The following is a 16,136-nucleotide window of genomic DNA, read 5'->3' on the forward strand; positions in this document are numbered from 1 at the left end:
AAAAGCCGGGCTCCCCCCCCCAGCCCCTCCCCCCAGCCATACCTGCAGTCCTTCTCCAGCTCCTTCGACTCATCGGTACAGTAGAAGAACCTGCCTTTGAAGAGCTGCACAGCAATGACGGCAAAAATGAACATGAAGAGCATGTAAACTATGAGGATATTGAGGACGTTCTTCAGGGAATTCACCACGCAGTCAAAGACAGCCTGCGGATGGAGGAGGAGGTGGTGAAGGGGTTGAAAAACAAGCACATACAACATCTTGGCATCCAGCATCTAACTACCTTTGGGAATAGTCACCCAACCTATAACCCATGGATGGTTTCATGGACTTGTACACCAAGTGTTGGACCAAGAGTCATGTTCCAGCAGCAGAAATAATAATTAATAATTATTATTATAATAAATAATGGCTTCCTATACCTCCTGCAGTTGGCTGTGCGACTGAATTTTCTGGTGCTGCCCATGAAATTTATAAAGACTATCACAGCTCTTTGTGTGAAATATTAGTCCTAAGCAAGTATTTCCTGGCCAATTATGAAATGAAAGACATGCTTGTGCTTAATTTACTCCCAGTGGATAGGTAAAAACTCAAATATGCTACCGAATGACTGTTATTTGAACTGTTTCAATAATAAGGAAAATAACCAAATGCTTTGAATAGTATTTTTCTAACGCGCTATCAAAATTAAGCATGACTAATCTAGTCAGCATATGTCACTGCTGAAATCCCTGCAAAGGACTCCTCAAATACATGTATTATTTGGTTATTAGTCACTGACTCATTGTTACAAGTAATTTGCAGTTTAATTTTAGTCTGAGAAGTTTTCTCATAATAATAGGAATTGAGCAGTCTCACTGCCCGGGGTTTGTGCACTACTGCTCCTGTTTCTCTGAATGGAAGTGAATAATTCACAAAATTACGCTCCTGATGCAACCCAGAAATCCTGGATTAAAACACTGGGAATGTCTCTAATCAGCCCATTAATCTTGCTGATAGTTGCATGCAAGGCACATCCAGGGGGAAAAAAAAAAACAAAAAACAAAAAAACCCCAAAGAATTTTGAAGACAAACCATATGAATATGCTTCTGCTTCACGAGGATTTCTGAATACTTCTTTAAAGTGGTAAAATTACTCAGTAGGATGGCTTAAAATAAGGAAGACGTTCGTTGAAAAACATGACCGAGCTACTGTTGACTGTTTTGTGACCTAAGAGCTCAATATTCCCAGTTTCTAAAAAAATAAAGACCTTTTTCTACATTGTTCAACATCACTCTTCCTTTTCTTTTGAGGTAAATTTAGTACGCCTAAAAATGCATAAAATCAGAATCATTTAAGCATGAATTGTGGGTAAGGACAAAAGCAAATCTATAGAGCAGCTGACCCTGATTTTTTGTGCCACTAAGTGCAAACAGGAATTGTCAGACATAGTTTCGCCGTTGCAAAAGCACCCATGGCTTTTCCCCTGCTTCTCACAGAAAAGAGCCTGCAGGCAGCGATGCCACATGAAGATGTTCTACAGGAGGTGTTCAGGAGGTCCCCAAACTCAGAAATTATTCAATTCCTGAACTTCTTCCATTCCCCGCTGCCAGGGGCTGGCTGTTTCTCGAAGCATTCGTGAAATGGTGTTGAGTAAGTAACCACAGGCTATTATGCTTATTTTACCGTGTAAATTCATTTTAGAGATGAAAGGGTATAGCTATAACCCCCTGCACTGTGTATTTTCTAATAGAGAAAATGAACAAATTAAAAATCCTCAGACAGCAGTGACAGTTCTCTTTAGCCAGCGGAATATTCATGCAGTATTCATGTTAAGTTCTCTAGGGAAAGTCAAACATTCCAAACCCTATTTTCTCCTACAGAATTTCTAAGAGCATCTTACTTCTCAACTGTAATTTAATTTATTTGCATTTTTTCCTTTGCTTTTTTTAGAAATTGGATTTTACTGTGAATTCACAATAACTCATAATATTGCCCACAATGTTTGCCAAAGAAACAAGTGCCTGACGTTTCCTAAACATCTGCATGGCTATTTTTATAAATCTGGCAAAGACATTAATTGCAACAACATTAAAAGGAACAGAAATAACTTGGATTAAGTTCAGTCCATCAGCTTTCACTCAGACCAGTTGCAAAACTCCAGAGCAGGAAAGTTCCGTAGTTATTATCTAACCTTTAGTTTTGGCAGCCGTTTAATGGTCTTCAGTGGCCTTAGAACCCGCAGAACTCGCAGCGACTTGATTGTGTTGATGTCCTTGCCTTTGGTTCCTCTGCAAGGGATAAAAGGCACAAGAACAACAGTGGGAATAGTTTGGTCCTCGGGTCACTAACCAGAACATCTATGGGTGCCCCGTGAGGTTGTGGAATTGTTCTGGACAGGTTTTGGATGCCATCCTCACCATGGATGCAGACAGCACTAGTGAGGACTGCAGATGAATGCCCACTCGAGCTGTTACTCACCACCCAGGAGGAAGGCTGCGGGCAGGACGTGGTCCTTGCAGCGTTCAGCTACACGTGCTCCCCAGCCTTCACTCACTACCTGGCTACTCACCGAGCATCACCCAGGAACTGGTGATCTTCCTGCCCCAACTCCGCACCCAGGCAATGCTCAAAGCCAGGGCAGCAGCACCCCAGGAGAGGGGTCTCAGTCCATCCAACCCAGCCCCAGGCGGAAGTGAGAAAGTCACACTCGACTCTCCTCCCTCCCAGCCACCTGGGTGAGACAGGAGGATGTTCCTCTGTGTGCTTCTTGCACTTCTCTGGCAGGGACCTGCTGTCTAGACAAGCAGACAGTGACCAGAGGGAACTGGAACCTTCCTGGTGAGGGCCAGAGCTCTCCTGGGAAGCAGAGCCACTCCATGCCCATACCCTCGTCCCTGAGTCTTTCTTGGAAAACATGCTACCAAACCCATGCAGGAACATGTAATAGGACCACATATTACATGCCTGGAGCAGTGCTAGGGCAACTTCCCATTCACGCATGCAGGTGCTGAAAGTCACACTTGGGTTTTAGTTTTTGTTAAAACTGAGTGCAAGACTTGAGACTGTTTCTCTTGTTACCATTAAGAGGATTTTAGGGGAAGGACAGAGTCCCTTTCCTCGTGCACTTCCAAAACAAATAAAAAAGACACAGTTACATGTTCTTCCAACCCAACAGCAAAACAACAACATTCCCCTTCATTTCACGTGAAGTGGAAAATGGGATGAAAAATCTTAACAGATTATTCATGACTGTAGGTTTGGGTCTGAGACTGTATTGAAGACAGATGTGAATGGACAACATGTTGAACGGATGCTGACACACCTATTCTATCCTCTGTTTGCTAAACACCTCTTCTCCACCAGGAAAACAATAGAAATACAAGTAACCGAGAGACCCACCAGAGGTATGTGCAGGCAGTGGGCTGCAGAACTTCCCCCACCTCACTAGCAGCCAGCCCTATGCTAAGGGGTAAGCACCAAGAGTGGAGAACCCCCCCAAACCACTCAAGTCGCAGCCCTGGAAGGCGTCTTGTGGCAATCCATCCACTTCTAAAAGACTCCTAACTGCGTGCTAATGCTGCGCTACTCAACACTAACACTGGGCTGGAATCTGATGACATTCCTGTCTCATCTCCAGCCTCTTTCAATTACCAGTCGCTGCAGTTGACCTGAAGTGCAACAAGCAGTGGGACATAAGGAATTTTTGGAGGGCCATGGGTTGAAACCCAGTGATTTAGGCACTGGACACAAGTTGCTTTTGCACATGATCTGGTAGAAATGGAGGAGAGGGAAGAGGATGGAGCTTGACCTGTCCCTGCCCTGCCTCCTCTTTCAGGGCTGCTTTACGGCCATTTCAATCCGCACAGATGGATCCTGACTGCTGACGCAGCTGGAAATCCAGGTGACTGAGCTAATACTCATGGAGGTACAGGACTGATTTAATGCTGCAAGATAACTATTACAGATTTAAAAGAAATTTTTTTTCCATTCTCATTAGAGAGCCTTCAATCTGGTAGAGATGAAGCAGACACTGCCAACATAGCTTTTACTGGCTTTCTCTTCAGGTTTTAACATAACTGAGGATCTAGCCCATGGTTGGTTTTGCTTTCAAATTACCCAATCCTAGCAAGCAACGATCGTGCCACAATCACTGGTCCTTGTCCCCACAGCTGCCAGCTGAGCCAGCCAAGCTGGAGCTCACCTACTTCCCAGGCAGCTTTGCCCTATCCTCAGCAATGCCCTGGATGCAAAACAATTTGTTCAGCCTCTTGAAGAGGAGGGCAGTCAGTGGCAGGAGGGAAGTAGAAGAGGAAACAAGTTACCACGAAGAAGAATCTGCCTGGCTTGGCCAGCTAGCCTGTTCCTGTGGCTGGTGGTGACTCAGCACATGCCCATCACTTTGGCTGCCCCTGATGCTCCCTCCACCCTCTCCCCTCTGGAAGGCCAAGCAAATCACTCTGTTCGCTCCCTATTGTCCAGCTGCTTGGGGTTTAACTAGATGAGGAAAGCCAGGGCAGAGAGGGCGAAGAGGTAGGAGCTGAGGAAAGCAGAGGTGAGAGAAGAGTGAAGGTGAGAGTGTTAAGGGACACGTGGTTGGCGGCAGTAGGAGCAAAAAGGAGGTGTGATACCTTGGCCCAGAGCTATATTCAATTCTCAATTGTTTTGGGCCGCAGTTCTGGTTTGCAGATTAACACACAGCCCAGTTTAGCAGCGCAGCCACTGGCAGGCTGGTAAACCTTGACAGTCCTCATCTGGGTTCAAGCAGAATGACAGAACATTTCTGCATGGTTCTTCTCATGCCCCTGAGTCCAGGAGACCCAGACGCCTATTTACTAGGCTGTCTGCATTCACCCTAGGTAACAACTGCACTAATGAGCTTCCTGGAAGGGCAGTTCAAGGCAAGAACAGAGACACTTCTCAGCTCTGACGGAGACAGCTCAGGTCTCACAAGGCTGCTCCAAGCCTGAAGAAACAACCTCTGCAGACTTAATATCTATAGGAAGGCTGAACAGACCTCCTAGAGACTAGCGAATGGGGGGGGCAGAGCAAATCCCTCCCCCTGGGGCATGTGGATGACTGCACTGAGAGCGTGGAGATGAAGGGCAGGCAGCTCCAGCCCTACAAAATTCCCTCTGCCTGAACAAAGGACACTAAGAAGGATTGATTTTTTTTTTTCCCCTTTCAGGCGCCTAAGCAAATAAAGAAGCGTGAGCCAATTAAATGTTAATGGGATTTATAAATCATATAGAGAAGCCTGAAAAATCATACATCTTGTCACAGGAAGGTTCCTGTTATAGGAGAAAGCTTTTTCAGCAGACTGGCACTCTGAACTAGGGTGATGCAAATTGCATTTTAACTAAATGGATCTTCTGCAACTATCTCAGCCTGTCAAATGAAACCCTAAGGGTTGGTTTTGGTGTTTTTAAGAACCCCTCTGCCAATGCTGGTTTTTACACCGCTCTAATACAAAGCCAGATGTCCCACAAAATAAAAGATCCAGATGGAATTAGCGTTCAGTCAATATGCATACACAGGCACACCTTCACCCAGAACATTTCTCACAACAAAACCAAATTGCTGTGGAAGGACAAAATCTATAGAAAAACAACTACAAAATTCAGAAGAGCTACAGAAGAGAAAGCATAAAGACAGACAGTGAACAGAAGCCCAATGATGTAAAAAAAAATATCACAAAGAAAAAAATTGCGTTGTGTCAATTCCAGCTGCATTCGGCCAGTCACATTTTTTCTGGGGCAGTTTGCTGCTCATTTATTTAAAGCATTAAACATATTTTAAAAGAACTTTGCATGGCCTTTTTTCCTTTAATAAATAAAAGATCCTTTAAAAAATTAATAGTTCTTTAAAATGGAAGCATCTTGTTTCTCTTGCTCCTGCCAGCAGCTCTGATTTCACCGGCCTCTTACAGTCATGTCATCAAATATTCAGAGCAGGGTGGAGTCACCACCTTCTGCCTGGAGCCCCCAAGGCTGGAAGTGAATTCCCCCACTGCAGAGTAAATGGGGTCACAGAACTCTGCCCAAGCACAAAGCCACCCTCTTCCAGGGTCTAAATGATCTGGTTTCCTAGACAGAAGAAAGAAACAAGTACCCAGTTTCCTGGACTGCACCAAAAACCTTTCTTTGCACCCAAGACCTTTCTTTGCACCCTTTCCCTTGCCTCTCTGGGTTATCTGCTCTGGAAGAGCCCATCCAAGCTTCTGCCCTGTTTGGAACCGCAGCATGAAACGATGCAGCTCTGCCTCCCGCCGCATCCCTGAAACAAAGCTCCGCTGTACTGCACCAACCACAAAACTGCCACCTCCTTGTAGACGGTTAAACGCAACTTCTGCTACCTCCTGCTTTATGAATTGCCCCTGCCTCCCTCTCAGAACGCTCTCTACACTGTTTGCCCGTCAAAGACACGCGTCAGAGGCTGACACCCTGAACCTCAGCGGGGTCGCTTTGCCCAGACTGCACAAAATTCGTCCCAGAGCTTCCAGCCCTGCTAACAGAGTTTAGAGGTGCAATCCTCTGAATGAGGGCAAAATTGCTTCTCTAAACCTAGTCACTAAGATTTTAATGAACTGCAGCTCACAATGATGTACGCACTAAATCATCCCCTCAGATCTTTTTGGTACAAATATATCTGCTTATTGTGGTTTCTGATGCTCTGGTTTACTTGATTTTCTAGTCTGCTTAAAGAAAAATAGGATGAATGAGGATTGTCGAGGGAAAATACGTTTCACTGAGTAATGGTTAATAAAGGGACAAAGGAGTCGATGCAATGGGTGTAACATGGTTGGTTTCCACAGTGGCAAGTGTGTGTACACAGGTTGGACAGGCATAACAGTGCAGCAAGAGACAGGAATAACATATTACCCCATGAAACTCCTAGAGAGAGATTCCAGCGAGAAGAAGACAAAGAAAGAGCAGAGTCAATGACAAACAGAAACATAAGGCTATACAGTGCCCCCCACGCCCATACAGGTATATGCTGGCAGAGAATCCCATCCCTGTCCCACACCCACCAACTCAACCTTCATCAAAAATAGACAAGCAAGGAAGCGATGGACTGGCTGTACCGCATATACCCACGCGACCCCCTGGCGAGCAGACAGGGCAAATGTCCCTTCACCCTCCTCACGTTTGGGAGGTCATAACATTGACTGGCAAATGTTTAATTTTCCAACAAGCAGTGTGAGATTCTGCGCTTCTCAGCCACCTTCCTGTGGTTGAAAAGGTGAAGACACAATCTCTGTTCCTACTCATCTGCTTTTCTATTGAGCGAGTACGTTTTACACTGGGGGCTGATAAATTTTGATGACAAATTTGCTGGCTTGCTTTGAGTTCCTCTCTTCCTATTTCCCCAAAGAGCAAAACATGTCTGTATGTCTGTGGCTTATTTATCTCCAGAAAAAAGAAAGGCATTTCTCTTTGAAATACATCGCTAGATGGATGACATTGTTTTCTTATCGTCATCATCAGTATTATTAATGTTTCTAGCATCTCACTGGGGAGCCTGTTTTAAAATTGCATTTTTAACTACAGCCAAGCACACAATAGCTTCAAAAGAGCTACCAGCAACAACAGATAGACTGATAGCTGCTGTGGGAGGCTGAGATGGATTTTGTGAATCCTGCACGATGGCGGGTACCATCCCGTATGCCTAAACAAACGCAGGCTGTTGCCGTGTCCCAGATGGAAGCGCTTCAGGGCACTCTGTTTTCCCTGGGTTTTCAGTGACGTGCCTATTCAGCAAGCAACTGATTCCCATCACCTTCACTGGGCACCCCTGAGGTCAAGAACACGCATGGATTAAATCACACCCACTGAGTGGCAATCGCGTGTTCTTGCCGACAGAAACCTGTAACAGCCACATTAAATACGTTCTTACAGTGACACTGATGATGGGCGACAAGACTGTACTGTTTGCTAGAAAAAGTCCAATAACAAAACAACAAAGATCACTCAGATTATTCTCCAAAAGCTCGTTTTGAGGATAATCAAAATTCAGCAGGCTCGGTGCGTCCGTCTGGTTCAACCAAACCACGCAGTTTTGCTGAGGACATGCCCATCTACCCAATTTTCGTCTGAGCAGCCTGAGACTTGTTAGTATTCATAACTGGACTGGTGGGATCAGGGAGCAAGTCATCTCCTGCGAGTGACTGGATTTCCTGCTCTCAGGTCAGAGCAGAGATACTGCAAATATTCCCTGAATTGGATGTCACCACTCACTGCCTGCTGAAACGTGGATGTCTAGCAGAGGTTATAGTCACGACAAAAATCACGGAGGAAATTCAGATTTTTCTAAGTCTCCGAAATAGTTTTGACCCACTTTAATCTGGGAGACAGTACAGAGGCAGGCAGAATTTATGCATTCGCTTTGTGAAAATCCCTGCTCAACGCTCACTCAAAGAGCATGTTAAATAGAAGCAGCTTGGGGCACACCACTATGAAGCACAGTCAGGGCATGTACAAGTGATTTATTTAGAGGCTGGTGAGGTCCTGTTAGATATTCGTGGCCCAATGTAGCAATAGAAATTCCGAGCACAGGAAGACTCAGAAAGATTAAAAATTATCCATTTTAATCTACAACTTGTCCAAAAGAAAATCTTGTTCAAAGAGAAGATGTTTTAAAGGAAAACCCTGATATTTGTTCTCACAGCACATGGAGCTGCTCTGAAGGGGTCACAAAACGTCCCTTCTCTCGGTGTGCCTTGACAGTCTGAATTTTTAGTGGAGAAGGGAAGTTCTCAGTGACCCACAGACTTGGGTAATACTGTTTTGCAAGCTAATACTATTTTACTTTTATGCCTCTCCTCAATCCAGAGGAGCCCCATTAACTCGCTAAACTTTTTTTTTTTTTGGTGAGTTTTTACTTACCTCATCCCATTCTGTAAGTTGTTATGGTAATGTATTTCATGAGTAGGGAAACTAAGCCGCACACATGTCTAGGCAAGCTTAAAAAGCAACCCAGTTTTGGATGTCAAATGAAAGGGAAGCAAGACATTCACCAGCCCAGCCCAGCAATCCCATCTCAAGACAACTTGCTTACAACAGAGCACTCTGCTCCTCTGAGAAACACATTTCTGATGAACAGGGACAAAATCTTTAAAGAGGGGAGGGCAGAGTCCCTTTGAAATCTTGTGTTGGACATGACTTACTCCAAGATCTAAACAATGCTTTGGTGCGGGATTGGGCACAGACAGCCCAGACCCCAATATCCCCAAGTGCCACTCAACTGGCTCAGAAATCATCCCCACAATGTCAATGCCACCTCCTTCTGCCCCATCCAACTCCTTGGTCAAGTTACCTGAGACTTTTTTTGTCCAGTGTTTGCTATGAAAAACAGAAGATCTAAATACAAATCTCACAGTAAAAGGAATTTTGAAACCTTAGAAAGTGAAAAACTCCTGAGAAATATTCCAGGACGACCTTACCAGAAAGGTCTCAGTAACTTTTTGTGCTGCAAGGGACACGGCAGTATTTGTCATCAGCCGAGCAGCAGATGTGGCTGTCTACCTGAAAATTACTGTCAGTCTAAAATATACAAGACACGCTTCTGCGGTTCCTTGGCAAAGGTGAATGCTTTTTCTCATTAGCAAGTAAAATGCTGCTGATTTCTTCACCTTCTCTAATCATCACCTCAGCAAACAGGCGAGTGGAGTTTGGGCATGGGCTGCTAAATGTTCACTGAAAGTACTCAAGGCTAATTTAGCAGAAGATTAATCCGGTCAAGTCCTGTAGCCTGTTTCCAGGTCATCTAGAATTTCTCAGAAAAACATTTGCAATACAATTATTCCATGGCCCAGAACTACACGTGGAAATTTTCTTTCCATCCTCCAACTCTGAGCTTCCCAAGTTCCGAAGAACCCACAATGCTTTTCTTCTGGTCTCTGAGAAAAAAAGTCAAACAGAAAGCTAATCTTTGTTTTAAAAGTGATTCCTCTGTGTCTGCTGCTCACAATCCTCCATGACATTAAAGAAGCACATAGAACATTTGTGTCATAAATGGAGAGCAGTGATTAAGGGAGGGAGCAATTAGCCTTAGAAGTGAAACTCTCTGGAAATGCAAATACCCTGAATGAGAGGGGAGGAGGAGAGAGAATTATCAAATGTGTATGAACCAGAAATATCCCTGACTCCAGAAATAACATTTTGTGAAGAGCTCACTGCGTTATCAGCTGATTCATTGACAATTTTTTCATGGTAAGAACAATTTTCAAAACAATTGCCTGAAGACACTGCCACAGACTGTTACAACACGTCCTTGAAAAGAAGTTGGTGAAACGGTCACAGAAATCTTGGCTTAGTGTTTGAATGAACAGCGAATGGGCTCACCCTGAAGCTGGGAGAATTTTCAAGAGATTCTACAACTCAAATTTAGGGTCGGTTTTTTTTCTTCTTCCCAGCTACAAGATGATAAATGATAGAAACTGAACTTTTCACTGAGAAATGGAGCCACGAACTCTTCAACTATCTCTGTGTCAGAATCCTGCCTCCTCTGCAGCCTATTTCCTAGAAATTGGGATGTTAAAGAAAATGTACTTACGAGAAGGCGAAAGCCACCAAGGCCCCACTGACCACAATGAAGTCCAGGATATTCCACAGGTCACGGAAGTAGGAGCCAGGGTGGAGTAACAGCCCCAAGTCAATCATCTTCAGAGGAAACACACGAGAGAAAGAGTTTTAATAAAACAAGTACCAAATCAACACTGCTAGAGGTAAGAGGAATGTTCTTGATCAAATGACCTCTCACAAACTCTTCTCCAGGGCTTCACGGCAGCAGGGCAACAGCTAGATACTTAGTCAAGCTGCTCATCCCTAATATGCACAGAGAGCGCTGTCACAACTGAAGCTGAAGTCAATCAACTGTACCCAAAAGTACGAGCGACAAGAGCACTAACTGCTACAGCCTCCTTCAAAGAGGGATTCATTTATGGGAACAACAGGCTGTGTGTGAACCATCCAAGTAGTTTATTTTGCTCTACCCCAATCCCACCAGAGTAGTAGGATTTAATAACTGGTGTAGGATATTAAACAACATTAAACAATAAAACACAAAGAGGGGACGGGAAGACCCACAGCCAACCGCAACAGTCAAAGAACTGCGTCAGCTCCGGAGCACTCACTGAACGACACTGCTCAGCGCAGCAGCCAGGCTTGCTTCAGCACGAGGCTGAGTCCTTCCTCACCCTGCTGCTAAAGGTCTTCTCCACTTCAGCCTCAAAGTGCATGCTGGCATTTTATCTGGTTTTCTGGGAGCTCTACAACTGCCGGTGTTAAGTTGCTTTCCTCATATAGCTTCAAATGCTTCCTCTGAACTGTCCTGGGTTTTTATTCTGCATCTCTTTTGCATCTTGCTCAGAGAGTAAAAACTAACTCCATCATTACCGCAAGAATAGATCCTGACTTTATTAAAATCATGTTTTCTGGAAAGTTACAGTTAATGCCCCAGTCTTAGCAAAACCCATTACCCTGCTGAGTAAAGTCAAAGGATAAATCCTCAGCTTTTCAAAACATGACAGACCAAGAATCAGTTGCTGTTAATATTCCTGATCAGCATCAAAGGAAAAGGGAAGAGTCAGACGTGTCTCAGTAAGATCTGTCAGCTCCTGCATCCTTAGCCACACACAGACATTTCTGGCACTTACATCTCTTATCCTCTCACTCCACCACAGCTACTAAGGATATCCTTATTTTCCTCCATGAAACATGAGATTAAAGAAACCAGGAAAGCCATGTTGTACACTGGCTACTCCTAAGCGCTGTTCCTGAGGTAAAACTTCCCATCACCACCACCTCTCCAGGCGCCCTGGGCAGCTCTGTGGTGCTCCACCCTCCCAGAAGCGGATGAGCGTAAAACCAAAAGGGGAGGTGAACCTGGCTGCGTAGAAAAATTCTTACCTTGATCACCATCTCGAAGGTAAAAACACCGGTAAATATATAATCCAAGTATTTCAGAGCCTAAAGGGGAAAGAAAAATGTGTGTGAGGGGAAACTGCACACTGAAATACATCATCTGCACGGGAGCAGTGGTTTGTTTGCTACGGTGAGTAAATATCACCTGGTGAGAGGCTTTCGAATTGTTTAGGCACAAACTTCACTCATCTGCTCGAAACAGCAACATTTTTTTCTGTCCTTGCCAGCCTGCGGCATGCCCACAGGTTGCTTCAGAGCACCTGCACATATGGCAGGTTTAATAAGGCAAAATGGATATTTCACATCCAAAGAGTTTAATATCCTTTTCTAAAGAGCTTATTTGCCAGCATCTGTCTAGCAGCCGGGGTTTCTCTTCTGCTGGAGCTGATGATAAGTGTCATTAAAGACCTTGGGAGAGCAAGAGAGTGAGAAAATCTTTTTTGTAGAACTGATTCCACAGCTAAGGATGAGGAAGAGAGATTGCTCGTAGCTACTTCAGCTTGTTCCTGATACAGGGATTCGTGGATCCTCCTCTGGAAAAAGCTAACCTGACCAGACTCCAAAGCAGACGGCCAGGCCAGGCAATCCCTGCTCTGCCGACATGCTCCAAAGCAATTCAGCCTCTTAATCTGTTCAAGGGGTGGATGAACACCAGCTCCTCAGTACCTGTCCTGGTAAACACATTACCAGGACATTCAAAGATCTGTAGATCTCCCGAATTTTAGCATAGTTCTGTGGATGGGACCTGTTCCCAGTCAGATTCATACAATTGTACATAGTGAATGGCCATTAACTCAATACCAACAATATCAATGTCACGTGATAGCCACGTCCTGCCACTATTTACACTGAAGACTCAAAAATTTTAATCTTCAGTTCTGTAGGCTCCCAGTGGTCCGTGTAACTGTGACCAGCTCGGTGCCAGTGTCCTCATGGGAAAGTGCTTGAAATCCACAGGCGCCCAGCTCTCGGCTGCCGAGATGCTCCATGCTCTCCTGTAAAAGGCGGCACACTCTTGCTTCTGCTCCTAACAGCACTTATCTATGAAGTCTCCAAGTTTCTTTTGACCTCCATGGCTCTGTAGATTTACTGCTAATTCTAGGATATTGCTACCGTGCCTCACCAAGACAAAAAGCCGTATCTGCCTTTACTTCCCCAGGCTCTGCCCTAGCAGAAGCAGGGGGTTCTAGGCCACCGTCGGTCCTGGCTTGTGACTGGGGAAGCCTTTCCCATTGCAGAAGCTTTGCAGGCTTCTGCCACTTAAGTCACACCAGACAAACGACCAGTGATTTCCAAGTTCCAAGTTCTCAAACTCGGAAGGGGACAGAAATTGTGAGCACTTTGGTGGTGGAACAAGCTAATTTGAGTAAGTGATTAAAGAAAGCTCCAGTTTTGTATTTCCCAGCACACTGTGTTGTCTTTTGGAGATGAGATATGCCATGCGCATAACTGCTGGGAGAAGCAGAACAACTTTATTCTGGCCGTGTTGGTGAGTACTCACATCGTTCCTCGGTGACTCGGCTTGCACAGGGTCTTCTGCAGCCAGGGCGATGCTGCTGAGGGCTATAACGATGAGGATGACCATCTCGAAATAGCGCAGGTTGACGATGTAGTGGAAGAGACGCCGAATCCTGCGAACAACATAAGCACATAGGAGGGCTATTGCAGGGGCTGTAAGGCAAGAGCAGTGGTACGAAGGACTGGCAGGAGGACAACAGTCACGAGGAGTATCACCTTTAGGATTCCTATTACAATAAAGGTAAGAAAACAAAACCGAGGATAAATGGCTTCAAATTCCAGTTTGCAACAGATCTGAAGTGAGATTTAAAGCAAGGCATTTAACATCCCTGCACTGCTCTCTACCCCCTCTGCAAATCAATGACATCTATCTATCAAAAGGACATTGAGAGCTTTCAAGCATTCTGACTCGATTCCACAAATTATGTTTATATACTCCCCCATCCTTTTCGCTTTGATCTCACAGGCTGTGAGTTCAAAACAAGGTTTGAAATCCTTTTAATATCGACTAAGCCCTTTAAAATTGAGATATATGCCATGCACTTTGAGACTCCTCGCTGAAACTGGCTTCATACCTACAAGTATTTTTTCTACCAGTCTCTCTTGCCAAATACCTCTGCCTGCACTTTATTCCAAGATACGCTTTATAAGCTGCACAAATACTTGACAGTAATATACTTGATGTCTTCAACCCAGTATTTTTCATCACAAACTGTGTCCAAGAAACGTGACAAATGCTTCCATTTCTAAGCATTGCAAAACTATTAACAAATTTCAGCTAATAACCATACCTGACCACGATTCACAAGTACTTAACTGCACGGAGAACTCAGCATTTGCACCCTATTTGACAGCTGAATAAAGGACTTAGGTTCTGCCCCAAGAATCAAATTATATGTGTAACATGCCAACAACCTTGTTATTGGAGAAAGTAATTCAGTTACTCTATCGCATTTTCACCGTGTTAGAATTAAAATTTATTTTTCACATCTACTTACATATTCCTTTTCTCTGGATTGCTAATGGCTTCAGAATGAGAGAGAGTTGTGAATACCAAGGAAACAGATTCGATACAAAATAACATGAAGAAAAGTGATTTGTGGATCCCCTAACTCTGGTTATCAATCTGACAGAAGAAGATTATCATCTCTGTGCACCACGAATCCATGGAAGCGAACGGCAACATTTACAAAATCATTTGTAACTGTAATCCTTGCATCGAACTCAATTCATCAAAGAAATAACAAGTCAAAATTTTCAGATCTTCATCATCCATAACCAGCAGTGAGAGGCAGGAGCATTTGTAAACTGCCAGCAGTGCTTGAGAAGTCATTTTGAATGCGTGTCTGCTTTAAGAGGGTTGTGGCCCTTGGAAGGTAATGTATTTCCTTCATGCTTCTCAGAACTGTTTTGCCCACTAGCAGCACCCAGGTCATGCATCCCCCACAGGGCTTGGAAGACAGTTAGCAATAGATGTGGTGGAAACCTACATACCCCAGAAAGCAGAAAGACCTCTCTTGAGAAGATAACACCAGCCAGAACACCTCAGGGGATCCAGCTGGGTCTGCATCTTGCCCAGAGGAAGCAAAACAAGCTGCTGACATTCCTAGAGTTTGGTCTTTCTCTTGTTATTTCCCCTCGGCCCTGTAGTATAATACATCTGGCCCTGTGAACTTCGTTTGTTCAGTGGTCTTTTAGTACAGCTTTTGGGGAAGGGGAGTGTGTGCTGGAGAAAACTGCAAAACAACTGAAAGAATGTACCAAATCCTGGACTACGAGGCTCAGAAGGTCCTAACTGTAGGATGAGGCAAGAGAAAACAAACATATGTTTGAAACGAAAAATCCTTGCTGCTTCTCTCTGCCCAGCCCACCCCTCTGGTCAGACCCTTCTGGGCTTGGGACCAAGTGGCTTCCCACACCACAGCGCTGTCTTTAGCAGACGTTCTGCAGCTAACACTGATTTTTGGTGGTCACGCCACAACAAAAAGACTTGAGCTACCAGGTATTAGGGGGATAGTGTTTCCTTATGCAACCAGACATGGGCCAAGGTTCAGATTCAACCCAGAAGATGTAATTACACTACATCATCTAATCTACACTAATAACACACTACATCATCTAATCATCTAATGCTCTGTCCTCCCCCCAGCCGCCTTTTACATGAATTCGAAGGACATGGTGTTTGAAATAGCACAATGCTATCCCAGGATTCCAAAATGGGGAAACGTCCTGGGCTTTCAGCTCAGTTGTCCTCAAGCGTCCTGGCAGGTGATTGGAGAAGGCAAAGGGGAAACACAAGTGTCTCTCTTGAGGGTCTGAGGCAGAAGGGGCACATATTTACTCTTCAGTTCATTTCTTTGGAGCTGAGATCAGATTAGCAGCAGTTTGGGGTCATTCTCCCTAGCAGCTGGCATCACGAGATAGTCTTCAACTTCTCCCATTGATGCATTCCTTCTGCACTCATAGCTCTATCACCTCGGAGCACGCAGCGCTGCAGCCTGAACTACGCAGCTGCCACTTGTGTTCAAAGACAAAAATCAGCCTGCCCACTGTCCGGGGCTGCCAGACCATGGCTTCCGCCACAGAGACATGCCTCATGTCAAAGTTGAGCCCATTTTGTTCCGCTGACCACACAGACAGCCAGCGTGCCACGGTCCTGAGCAGCAGGAGGTGTAGGAGCCCACATTCTTCTCTTCAATCGAGTTGCCAAAGGAAGG

At 44.8% G+C, this 16,136-nt stretch overlaps 1 protein-coding gene across 1 annotated transcript in view; it reads right to left on the reverse strand.

The window, feature by feature from the left end:
- Positions 1 to 13,532, reverse strand: part of LOC104497030 (voltage-dependent N-type calcium channel subunit alpha-1B-like) — a gene marked incomplete at both ends in the record, with an annotated part of 66,231 nt that extends 52,699 nt beyond the window's left edge. The window contains 5 exons of the mRNA XM_010140240.1: positions 43 to 203; positions 2,172 to 2,268; positions 10,532 to 10,638; positions 11,887 to 11,946; positions 13,403 to 13,532. Coding sequence (XP_010138542.1) covers positions 43 to 203; positions 2,172 to 2,268; positions 10,532 to 10,638; positions 11,887 to 11,946; positions 13,403 to 13,532 — 555 coding nt within the window. The remainder of the gene's footprint in view (positions 1 to 42; positions 204 to 2,171; positions 2,269 to 10,531; positions 10,639 to 11,886; positions 11,947 to 13,402) is intronic.
- Between the last annotated feature and the right edge of the window lie 2,604 nt (positions 13,533 to 16,136).

The sequence above is a fragment of the Buceros rhinoceros genome, unplaced genomic scaffold (assembly GCF_000710305.1).
Source record: "Buceros rhinoceros silvestris isolate BGI_N320 unplaced genomic scaffold, ASM71030v1 scaffold17037, whole genome shotgun sequence".
In the NCBI taxonomy this organism is placed as follows: domain Eukaryota; kingdom Metazoa; phylum Chordata; class Aves; order Bucerotiformes; family Bucerotidae; genus Buceros; species Buceros rhinoceros.